Source organism: Athene noctua, chromosome 1, assembly GCF_965140245.1.
Source record: "Athene noctua chromosome 1, bAthNoc1.hap1.1, whole genome shotgun sequence".
Lineage (NCBI taxonomy): Eukaryota > Metazoa > Chordata > Aves > Strigiformes > Strigidae > Athene > Athene noctua.
The window spans coordinates 34,120,274-34,132,662 of NC_134037.1; the positions used below are offsets into that span (position 1 = coordinate 34,120,274).

Here is a 12,389-nt window from a genome sequence, read left to right on the forward strand (position 1 = left end):
GGAAGTTGCAGGTGTCTTAAAGTAAATATTTTTTAAACAACTTCCTTATTCCCAATTGTTGTGTTTATAGTACCAAACAGTTCACTTAAGAGGAAGTTATTTTAGCATTATCTTAGTAATAAATTAAACAACCCATAAAACTGAGAGTTCTTTGGGTTGTCACATCTAGTGTTTCAGCATTGGCTTCACTAAAATGATGTGTTTGGAGGGACCTTGTGAAATTGCAATACTTGCTTTCTGTTAATACTCAGTTTATTCTCTGAGATTACAAGTTTTTCTAATCAAGTATGACTAAAATTATTATTGCACAGTGGAAAATCTTCCTAAGTAAATAAATGGGTGGGGAGCTGTTAGATTTTTTTTCTTAACATAATCATTTAGAGTGACTTCAAAATTAATTTAAATTCAGATTGCATTTGTCTGGTTTATAGAACTTAAATATTTCTTTGACATAATTTGTTTTCTAGTTCAGTGAGTAAATGCTGTACTCAACCAATTGTAAAACAAGCTTTACAGAGCGATGATAATTACTGTATAGTAGGTCAGGCTTCTTGCACAGTGCAAACAATATTATTCACATCTACAGCTCTGGAGTTTCAGAATCTTTTTTAATCTTCTCAGTCCTTCTTGACTTTGATGTAAGTTGCTTTATATATGCAAAGCTCCAGTCAGATTTTATCAGTATTGTACATTCCTTCACTCAGGTATTTAAGTCTAAAAATGGTTAATGTAAAAGAGGGAGATAATTTTCAGATTTTCTACCAGAATGTCTCTACCTTAAAAGCAAAGTAGATAACCAGTAAGGTAGGATGCAACTTAAAAAAAAAAAAAAAAAAAAAAAAAAAATATATATATATATATATATATATACACACTTCTCCCACTTTGGTATTTCAAAACAAGATGATAAAGATTATAATTTAGAATGCTGAAGACAGGTTTGTCAATTAGAAAATAGTTCTATCATTGTCAATTAGAAAATATTTAATTTTTTAATTTCTTTGACATTTTTCATTGACGAACTTAAAATGTAATTTTTAGTGGAATGACAGAAATTATTTCACTGTTAAGATCTTGTTTAGAATTTTCAGGCTTCCAAATACTCTTGTTATCAATGTTTCTTTTAATGTCTCTTTTCAAAAGGTATAGCAACATGAGAGAATAGGAAATTATTTCTCATAATTAAAAATTAAGGTGTTCATTATAAAAATATCTAATGTATTTGAAAAATATTTCTATAAGCAATTTTGAATTTAAAAGGTACTTTTGTGAATACACTTGAAAAATTGTATTTTCTTTAAAGATGAAAGATTTTCTTTAGGGATTTATTGGCAAAATAGGTCATAGCATTTCACTTCTTGACACTGCTTTGCCTGTGTAGACTTTTTTTGATGTTTGTTAAATGCATTTGAATAATATATAGTCTGGCTAGGCACTCCTTTTTAGCATTTTATTAATATCAAAATTAAGAAACTAAAGTTTATTGAAAATCATTTCTAAAATTGGAAAGCCAAGGTTGAGTGCAAGAATGCTTTTGCATCAGCGCGGAGCTCCCTAGTGACTTTTCTTCCAAAAGAGGGGATTAGGATCCGAGTGCTCTATTCTGTGAGCTGTGTTTCTGTGAAAGGCTTTAATGGGATATGAGGGACAGACTTTCACTTGTTTTCTTCAAACAGCTTAGTTTCTTGCCTTTTGGCCTTATTTCCTGTGAGTTTATTCAGGTTTCACATTTAATACAGAGGTTAATTTGTAATACACGGGTTACCATAATACATCCTCAAGGCCAAGGTTAATAGGATTGAAGAAGGAATTGTACATTCAAGTTCTAATGCTGTATTACTGAAGTTAAAAAGGTTTCATTGACTGCAACATAGATTTCCAATTTAGGAAAGAGAATATCCAAACTATAAGATTTCTAAGGATAAACAAAAGACTTGTCCAGTTGTGACACTACTGAAGTTAATGACAGAACTCTTATTAACAGCAGTTGTGCAGTCAGGTGGTTAAATGTCAAAGCCCTCTTTAAAAATCAAAAAATTTTTGGTTAAATGCATGATAGAAAATAATGACTCTGTATTCAGGCTATACATTTGTTGTAGATTTGTAATCTTCACTCTGTGATCTGTAAAATAGTTGATAGGGATCCTGGAGAACCATCTGTCCCACAAGCAATTGGTAGATATTGAGTCACTGTTGAGTAACTGGGTTGGATGGCCGATTGCTCTGATTTTTGTGATTAATTCTGATCTTCTGTTTCCAATTAGCTAAAATGGCAGTCTGGCAAGCTTTTTCTGGGAAAACGTAGAGCAGAGGACTGTTAACCAGCTTTGGGCTGGGCTGGGTTTCCCCAGATTAGAGTTGGTTGAAGCTCTGCAAGCTCAGAGTGAACTGACAGGACTGCCAGGTTGTGACTACAGACAGAGAGGGAAAACTGGGTTTACAAGTTTATATGGTCTGGGTGTATCAGCTTAGAGGACTGAGACAAAGGAAAACCTCATTTCTGTACTCTGAATTCATGTAGACACTGGGACTTGTCTGGTTACTTGGTGGCAAGCAACTTTGGGTATCAGGAGAAACAGTTTTTTAACTGCCCAGAGCTCACTCACACAGCTGCATTTAGGTGCCCAAGGGGCTGGCAGGGTGTCTGTGAGTTGGGTGCTCTGAGACAAGGGTCTTTACTTCCTACCTGCCTCCTGCTTTGGGTATATCTGTCCATTTGTCAGTCTGGTTTTGAGGATTATTCAAGAGAATCTTAGTTAAGATTGGCAAATGAGTTACATAAGCCTCATTAATCTTGCATAATAACTACAGTAGTTAAGACTTTAATGACCAGCTTCCTACTTTCTCTAGAACTAGTTCCTGTTTTGAAATGTGATGATGTGTTTCAGGAACTGCTAATTAGCAGTTTCCCTTGAAAATTCCCTCAGGCTTATTCCAACAACTTTTCCATCATACTCAAGTGTAGGTTCTTTAAATTATTAATTCCATAAATCATGTCAGCATACCTAGATAACTCTGTTCAATTTTATCCTAAAATAATCCGCAGCTTAATTTTAGACAGTAGGATTAACCATCTTCTTTTCTATAGTTAGAGATATGTGAATTTATGGATGCAACATGATACAGCAGAGGATTACAATATATACTTTGAATTCTTGCACTGTGTGTTGGACCAGCAGTGCTGCCCAGGGGCAGCACTCAGAATCAGAGCACAAGCTTATGGAAGGATGCTCAGAGCCTCTCTTCTGAACAGCTTTCCATCTAATGTAAGGCAGAGCTTGTCAAGTCATTTTGATTAACAGAAGGGGCAAAGGAAGAGAGGAATAAAGAGTGCAGTTGACCGCATACTTCAGCTAGGCACTCAGCTGGGGTTTGATGAAGCATACAGTTTCTCATTTATTTTATTTTTAATATTTTGTCTTTTTTGCCCCTAACCAAGCAGTTGCTATTTGAATGATATGAGCATGTATCATAGCTGAAGTTTGTCCTGTGGAAAAGAGGAAAGTAGCCAACTGTCCAAATCAGTTGAGGGCAAGCGTTTCATGAATCAAGGGGACAGGATACAATATCAGTAACATTTAGACAACTTCTCATCCCACTGATTGCCCACAAAAATGTATGCAGCACAAAGGAAATAAGGAGCAACAGTTTTTCTTTAGGTATTATTCTAAGTAGCATTAGAAAACTTGTTGGCACCACTTATCTTTTTGAAGTTAGTGCAGGTGATATATTTCATTTTTTTAGTTAAAGGAAGTATGTCATGCCTAGAACATTTACTTATTTTTTGAGTGGTTTTATAACCTCAGTATTTGCTCAGCAAACTCAACTAAATAAAGGTAATGGGCCTCCTGTGCCAGATGCCTGCCCCATGCACAGTGGTACAGCAGCGAGTACAGCTGTCATGGGGCTGCCAAGAGCTGCTTCTGAGGAGGAGATGGGAACTGTGGCTCTCTGCTAAGCCCACTCTATAAACCAGTGAGGACACTGAGATGTTTTTCAATTCTTTTTTCTTGCCAGAATGAAGACTCAGAATCAAATTGTAAATATTCAGTCATACATAGTCTGGCCCATGGTCTGCTCAAGGCAAGGTCATAGTAGGCTTATCCAAAAAATATCATTGTGTTTGTTTTAATTATCCTAAACAAAAACATAAACTACTTTACTTGTATTCTTACTGCAGTATATATTTTAATTTTTTCTATACTGATGCTGGGAAGTCACGGAGAAGCAGGAGTGCTGGCAAGTAGGTGGAGCTGTGTGTATTCCTAACATTTAAATCTTTGTATCTGAAAAGCATTTCAGAAAGGTAGTCTTTTATGTATTTCTAAAATATCAGATAGTTTCAGAGGGTACTTATAGGGAGGAAAAGGACTCTTGTTCCTCTAGAAAAAGGTGATGTTTCATACTAATCTGTGTGATTGTTCTGTAGGTTTTTTGTATACATGGCACATAGTATAATGACTAATAATTTAACAATTGGATAAAAGGTAGGGCAAGTGTTTCTTCTGTGTTTCATCAGGTATGTGTTCTGGTAAGTAATAAATGACAGTGAAAACTGACTACCACCCATTTCTTTTTTAACTGATTTTCAGCAAGTTTGTCAAGATTTGGCTTTGCAATATGTCATAAATCACATTTTAGATCATCTTGTAAATAGAGATAAAATTGCCTTCCCAATATATTCCATGTTTTCCTGTGTAATTAACACCTCATTCACAGCTGTGTCTGCCAGTCAGAGCCCTGCCTTCTTCCCCCTGACACTTCCTTGATACTTTGTTTAGACTGCTGAGATTTTAAGTGTCATCCTCAGGATACTTTAAATAAGTCCAAACAGGAAAAGGAAGGTGCTTCAAGAAGTCAACAGTACGGATCATTATAACTCAGAAGGACTATTTAAAAAGTATGAAGCAATTTATCTTTGTTTATTACTTACATCATTACCTCTCAATCTGTTTTTCATACTTTCTAAGGAAAATTTACTGTTTTTCAAAAAAGTCAGGAAATGCTAGTTTCCATCTGTATTTCTGCAGTAGAGATCAGTCCAAAAGTCCAGATCTAACTAACAACAGGCCCCTTTTCTTGTGCACGTGTGCCTTTCCCAGTACTGTGCCTTCTGTCAGCCCTGGCAAGCTACTCTGTTGCCCAGTGAATTGCATCAGTGAACTGATCAGTCAAAAACAACAACATTTTGCGGGCCATCCTCAGCCCAAATGAGTTCCCAGCTCTGGATCGTTCTAGAGCTGCGTGGACAGTGTTACCAACATAGCAGAGAACATGCTGGGGGTGGGTGGTAAAGGGCAATATACCCTTGAGCCCAGTATAGGCACCTAGTACTGTGTTTTGGTTCTGAAAATTTACCCTGAGCTACCCCAGTTACAGCCCTGCATGTGTGACTACTGGCAGGATTAAACAGCTCAGCACATAACATATGTCTCAGCTAGTTAAGACCCAGGAATTTGGCACTCCAAATATGCTGAGGTGTTTGGGTTTTTTTCATGCTGCCCTTAAAACACACTGAGTGACTGCAGACCTTCATAAAATCATGGTGACAGTGTACATGTTATGTGGCAGAGCCCAGTGGATGAAACACATCCCCCCAACCCCTGTTCACTTCTTTCTTCAGCTTGAAGGGCTCCTGCTTCACAGGAGAATCCCTGACATCTAGGCAAGAGATTACCCTAGTGAGCTGCAGGGTGTGAGGAAGAGGGATTTTTCACCCTCATCTTGTTTCCTCTCAGCATAGACCAAGATTAATGAAAGGCAGAGCATGAGAATGGTTTCCTATAGATCAAGGCTTTCCCCTGTAAAGAGCAAAGCTGATATTTCACTTTTCTGTTCCTTAGATTACTTCTACAATTTGTATAAGATCATCATTTAATAAAATACAGATGCGGGCTTAGAAGTAGGGAGCACAGTTTACAGAAATATACCCCTATGTGTTAATTGTGAGCTGTCAGCAACCATTTTAATTTTTTAACTTCTCAAGCCAAGATTTCACCAGGACATCTCCCTAAATGCTTTTTGTTAATTTACGTTTGAAATATGCAAGGGAAAAATTTTGTCTTAATGAACTTTTTTTTTTTTTTTTTTTCCATCACACCTAGATATTAGTTGTTCTCAGCTGTTTTTTTCTAAAAAACGTGCATCAGATTTCAGCTTGGCAATAAAGATGTAAATTACTGTAAATTACTTCCATTTTTATGTTGATCTGCCTGAAAAAAAAAAGCATATGTGAAAACAGTTGTTCAGTCGAGCTCTGTACTAAAAAATTGTAATAGTTGCATGTGCATGTTTTTTAGAATCCAAGTGGAAAGTCTCCCATTAACTTAAGTAGATTTTTATGGACCTTAAGTTTTAATGCAAATGATTCTGCATGTACATTATATACACAGATGGTAGTAATTGTACAAGGAAGGTGAATTGGTTTTACAAATAAATCTCTGACTTTCCTGCTTGTTATCACATCCTGGAAAAGAAGGGTATGGGTGTTTGTTAATTGGATTATACTGCACATATGTACTTACTGTGCAAGTCAGGGTGACTGCTGCAGCACATTTTAATATTCCAAGGTCTGGCATATTCAGATAAAATATAATTTCTTCACACCTCATCAAAATGCTCTGTTTATAGCCCTAGCAATGTGCACTTGCATTTGAGACATAGCTTTCAAATGTGACAGTAAATGTTACAGTGATACAAATATAGTTTGTCATAATTATTAAAAACAATCCTAAAAGTACTGAAATTCGATAGTGTTGCAGTGACTGATACAGAGTACTCATTTTGGATAGTTTTTGTATTTTTTGCTAATAAGCAAGGCAATAAATCTTTTGTTTTTCCAAATCAGTCACTAGCTGTAGCATTCATAAATGTCTGCTGTTCTTTTTTTGTTTCCAGGGAAGACGAGGAAAACCAGGCCTCCCAGGAAAACCAGGGCCACCAGGACCTCCTGTGAGTAACTAACAAGGGGAATGGGAATTTTTCACTCTATCCTGGAACTTTGTTAGCATTTTTGTAGCAGGTTACCTGATCATAATTATAGTTGAAAACAATTTTCTGTGTTTACTGTGCTGTATCAAACCGCTACTATTGCTAGCCTTTTGAAACAGCAAAGATAAAAGGGCTGGGTCCACAAATACGAGAGACTACACAAGAGGAAAAGAACAAGATGCAAACTTCAGCAGAGGAAGCAGAAATTGCCTGGCATTTCAAAGAAAGACTGGCCATGTATGCTAAATGTGAATACTGTACATTCATTCACTTTGCAAAATGCATGATGCTCTGTAGAAGATGGGATCATTTCTGTCTCAGAGGGGTAATTTGAAAGATGAAGGACTGTGTGAACCATGTGCCAACTGTCTAAATGGTGGGAAGATTATACCCAGCACTGGAATGAGCACTCAGCTGTAGTTCAGATGAGTTTACTGAAGAATTAAAAAGATTAATAAATACACAACTCTATGAAAGGATTTGTAATATGAAGAACTAAAGCGTTTAGCTCATATCTAAGAGGTTTGGGATTTTTTTTTATTTTTTTAAGTAATACATGATTTCAAATTTGAAGTCTGGCATGTATGCATATTGGTCTAGAGTGAATGCAGCCTTCCTTTGGTAGAGGAAGACTTGGTCATATTTGTAAAATTCCCTACATATTGTGTTGTAAAAATGCTGTCGTAGACAAATACAAGCTATTTGTGGATTAAGTAAACTTCTACTGCTTTACATTCTTAATGTTAAACAAGGATTTTATAAATCCTTTTTCTGCTTACCTGAAATAGGTAAAGGACAGTAGTTTATGCATCAGAACATTTGATTCATATGCAAGGGAAAACTCGATTGTAGAGAAGAGAATAATGTGCTGCTGCATGCAATACAGTGGCTAAAGTGAAATAGATGTCATTTATACTCATCTAAAAACAAAACTGCATCAATTTTATTTTTTTCCCTTTTTCCCTTGCAAAATGTGTTCAGAAAGAGGAGTTGATGTTGGAGTTCATTTATCCTGCATAAAACTAAATAATTAAAAATATCTCCCTCTTCCTCTTCTCCCCTGGATATATTCATATTGAACCCTTGCTTATTGGAGTCTTTTGTACAGTTTGGGCTTCCCAGTGCTGAAGTGGTACTGCAGACTACAGGATTCCAAACAGTTGAAAGGGGTGATGCAGAATCTTTCGTAATACAAATGCCAAAAATGACCTTTAAAAGGAAAGAAAAAAAAAAAAGGCAAAGCATAACAGAGGTCCTAGTTAGACCTTATCTACTTAGCTTTTTCTGAACAAGTGAGAAGCTGCTTCTCTAGTACAGATTTCTGCCATCACAGATTTGCTGGCAGGTCAGGCTTGTGAAGATGTATGACAGACATACCAGAAATCTTGAGTGGAAGCTAAATTGCAGTTTTATTATTGAGACCTATTTCAGATTTTCTTACAGCAAATGGAAAGCTCAACTTGGTCAGCATGGCAGCATCCATACAAGGAGCTCTGTGGGGGTACGGTAGCCTAACGTTACATACAAAAAAGCATTCCTGAAGCCATTATGGCCTAAATATTGGTTAAAAGTGTTTCTTTCTGATATAACTATCTTGGGACGGTCCTTACTTTGGATACAGCATCTTGTGTTCCTCTTCCAAGACTGAGAATATAATGCACAGAAAAAGCATACCCTAAAAGCAATAATGACTGCTAATGTGCATTGGCAATATCCGCATGTTTAAAGTGCTACAGTTTGTACATACAAAAGACTTAACGTGATCCATCATTCCTTCTCTCTTTTTCAAGTCTCAAACCATACTAAATTTTGCTGTATTGTGCTTCCAGTTACCCCTTCTCTTCTAATAGTAAGTAGTGGCAGCTTCCTTATCTACATGGATATATATGGAAAGACCTTTACTTTGGCCTTTCCAAAGTGTAACAGAACTATTACACCTGCAGGGTGATTGCTGCTGTAAGTTTGGCATATACAGGCTACAAAATGCTTAACAGGTTGACTGAACATTTAAAAATTAAGACTCTCCAGTAAAGTAAGTTTGGGGTTTGGTTGATGTTTCAGAAGAATATGAAATTTGTATTTGAGAAAAAGGAGCTTTACGTGTTTGAAGTTAATAAATTTACCTAATTTATTTATCAGTTTATGCCATGACATTAATTTAGGTATTAGAACAGCAGGTGTTCACAGTAATGACAAAAAAACCTGTGAGAAGGAAAGTTCTGCCTCCTTGAGGAAGAAGTGTGAACAGGATACAATACTCAGGGGATTTGGTATAAAGGACAGTCCTAAAAAAAGTGTGTGCAGGGAAGGATTGTGAGACCATATTCTGAACAGTCAAAAGGGCTTTACATTGGATACTACTAAGAGATGTGAGTTTTGATTAATTAAAATAATAAATGTTTACCTACTTGTTGCATGATAGCATTTAAGACTTTTCTAGCCTGCTCAATACCTCTTCTTTTTTTCTTTTTTTTTTTCCCCTAACCTAATTTCTGGTGGGTTTTTTTCAGTAAAATTTGGTTTTATAGTGAGTTTCTAGTCCCTTAACATCATCTGCCTATCTTTGGTTAAAAACCTGAATCGGTGTCAGAAATGTAGATTGATTGGCAGCTGGTGATGAAACTACTCAGGTAAAGTGAAGCTCTCTATGCAGCTTCTTCCTGGTATCCTTTCATGTCATTTTTCCCTTATCATAGAATCACAGAATGGTTTGGGTTGGAAGGGACCTTAAAGATCATCTAATTCCAACCCTGCTGCCATGGACAGGGAAACGTTTCTTTTATATCATTTTTTCCCTTTGGAGCAAATCCTGTGCCCACAAAAGGCGAGGAGTCAATGAGGGGTTTTATTGATGGGTTATAAAAAATATAAATAACACAAGCCTACCCAGATGATGATCCTCCTTTGGGTATTTTTTAAGTTTATTAAATATTATACTTTTAAGGTGTTCTGTTATTCCATTCTGGTTCAGAATTCATGGTTTGCATCCTTGCTGTCTGATGCTGGGTTTGAGTACTGTTCTGTTAGTTCAATACCGGAAAGCTGAGATGTGTGTTCACACTTGACACACTCCAGCAGGTAACAATTTATGCAGAAAACAAGGAATCCAAACGAGTTAAGTAGAACAGCAGCTCCCTCTAGTGCTTTTTGATCCTTTCCCCCCTTTTAAAGAACCTAGAGAGCAGTTTAAAGCTCCTCTTAAATACACGTATTCATTTCATTCTGTAAATTACGGTTGTAAAATCAAAATCTCTATACCCTTCAAATATATTTAGTAGATTTTCTTGCTTGCATTTTCTTCTAAAGTCTTCTGAAAGAGATACTTTCACATGCTGTTATCCTGCTCAGCATGGCTCTTGCTGAAATTGAAATGCTGATTTTATGAAACAAAAAGAAATACTATGATAGTAGGATGCTGTGAGGTTGCAAGTACAGCATTTTGATCTGACTGCAGAACTGAACTGAGCTGAGCTTTCTTCAGCTGTAGCTGCTAACAAAAATATCTACAGGACTTAGCAACACGGAAGGGGTTACCAGCAGTCCATAGTTTATTTTGCATATGTATAATCGAGGAATCACAGAATGGTTTGGGTTGGAAGGGACCTTAAAGGTCATCTAGTTCCAGCCCCCCTGCCATGGGCAGGGACACCTCCCACTAGCCCAGGTTGCTCAAAGCCCCGTCCAGCCTGGCCTTGAACACTGCCAGGGAGGGGGCAGCCACAGCTTCTCTGGGAAACCTGTTCCAGTGTCTCGTCACCCTCACAATAAAGAATTTCTTTCTTCTATCTAATTTAAACCTACCCTCTTTCAGTTTAAAACCATTACCTTTCATCCTATCACTGCACTCCCTGATAGAGTCCCTCCCCATTTTTTCTGTAGGCCCCCCTTTAAGTACTGGAAGGCCGCTATAAGGTCTCCTCGGAGCCTTCTCTTCTCCAGGCTGAACAACCCCAACTCTCTCAGCCTGTTCTTACAGGGGAGATGCTCCAGCCCCCTGATCATCTTCATGGGCCTCCTCTGGACCCACTCCAACAGGTCCATGTCCTTCTTGTGTTGGGAGCCCCAGAGCTGGACACAGTACTCCAGGTGGGGTATCACGAGAGCGGAGTAGAGGGGGAGAATCCCCTCCCTCAACCTGCTAGCCCAGTGTTATGACCCAGACTGTGAGCCCAGAGAGTCATAAAGGTTCTGTGATCCCCTCAGGTTAAATTAAGGTAAAAGGACACCTTACTGTTTTACTTGCGATAGAAACGGCTTAAACTTGGAAAAGGATAATAAGCAATGTCATCTCGTACAAATCTATAAGATTTTTATTTTTTAAAAAAAAAAAAAAAAAAAAAAGGAAAGAAAAGAGAAAGAAAGGAAAGACAGTCAAAGAAATATGGATCACGACCCCAGGTTCCAGCGTTGTCTCAGGTCCAGTAATCTTGGGTGGTGGGTGCACTAAGTGATTTTCTTTCACCTTTAAGTTTATCTTATGAGCTGATTAGCACGCTAGCCCAAGAGAAGCAGGTATTCCACAAACTCATTTCCATGAGAGACGAGCAAAAGGTGGGTTCTGTGCATGCATTGAGGTGCAATAAGTTGGTGGCCATGCTTGCCCTGATGACTTGACTTCTCCCCCAGTTCCCACAAATTTTTGCTGACTTCATGCTTCTTGAGCAACCATTCAGCTTCTGAGGCAGGATGCTCACCTCTTATCAGTCTTTATCACCTCTTCGGTTTTACACAATGGAGCCAGTGATTAGCAGTACAGTTCCCCCCTTTGAGACTTATCTAAGGAGTCTGAGAGTGCAACCGCAAGGGAGTGGGGATGTGCATCGTTCGATACACTGCACTTCCTTGGGCAGAGTTTCTTAGACTAATCACAAAGGCCACAGCTTTTCCTTGAGTTTTTCTGTGTTGATGAATGTTTGAGGCATTAATTCTTGCAGTTCCTTACACCCAGGATACATAATGTAGTGGCTTTCTAGTTCCTGCCCCATTTTTTTTCAGTGCTGAAAAGCAAATTTATGAAAGGTATCTGAACTTAGTATTTATATGCTGTTGGTCTAAGGATGTACAGGCCCAGTTCTGCAGTCTTCACTGAGGCAAAATGCTCTTCTGGACTTGGGTTGTAGAATTAATACCTGCCTGGTTTTGTGTGGAGTTCTGTTGGGAGGAGATAATTCCTTTTTCTGTTTGTCCTGCTTAGAAAATAGTTACATGATGTCTGGCACTGTTTTACATATTATGGTCAGTTGTGGGAGGTTTTGGGATTGTTTTGGGGTTTTTTTTTGTATTTTTTATTTTTACTTTTACATGAATCAGCAGCCAGGTAGGTAGGCTAGAGGACAGTAAAAGAAGTTTTACTGGTTTCTCCATTAAGGGTTAACTTTACCTTTTCTGTCCCAGTTTTC

At 37.6% G+C, this 12,389-nt stretch overlaps 1 protein-coding gene across 9 annotated transcripts in view; it reads left to right on the forward strand.

The window, feature by feature from the left end:
- Positions 1–12,389, forward strand: part of COL19A1 (collagen type XIX alpha 1 chain) — a 211,153-nt gene that overhangs the window by 131,633 nt on the left and 67,131 nt on the right. For all 9 annotated transcript variants that reach the window (XM_074895826.1, XM_074895832.1, XM_074895830.1 and 6 more), the window contains one exon: positions 6,898–6,951. In XM_074895826.1, the coding sequence (XP_074751927.1) occupies positions 6,898–6,951 (54 nt within the window). The remainder of the gene's footprint in view (positions 1–6,897; positions 6,952–12,389) is intronic.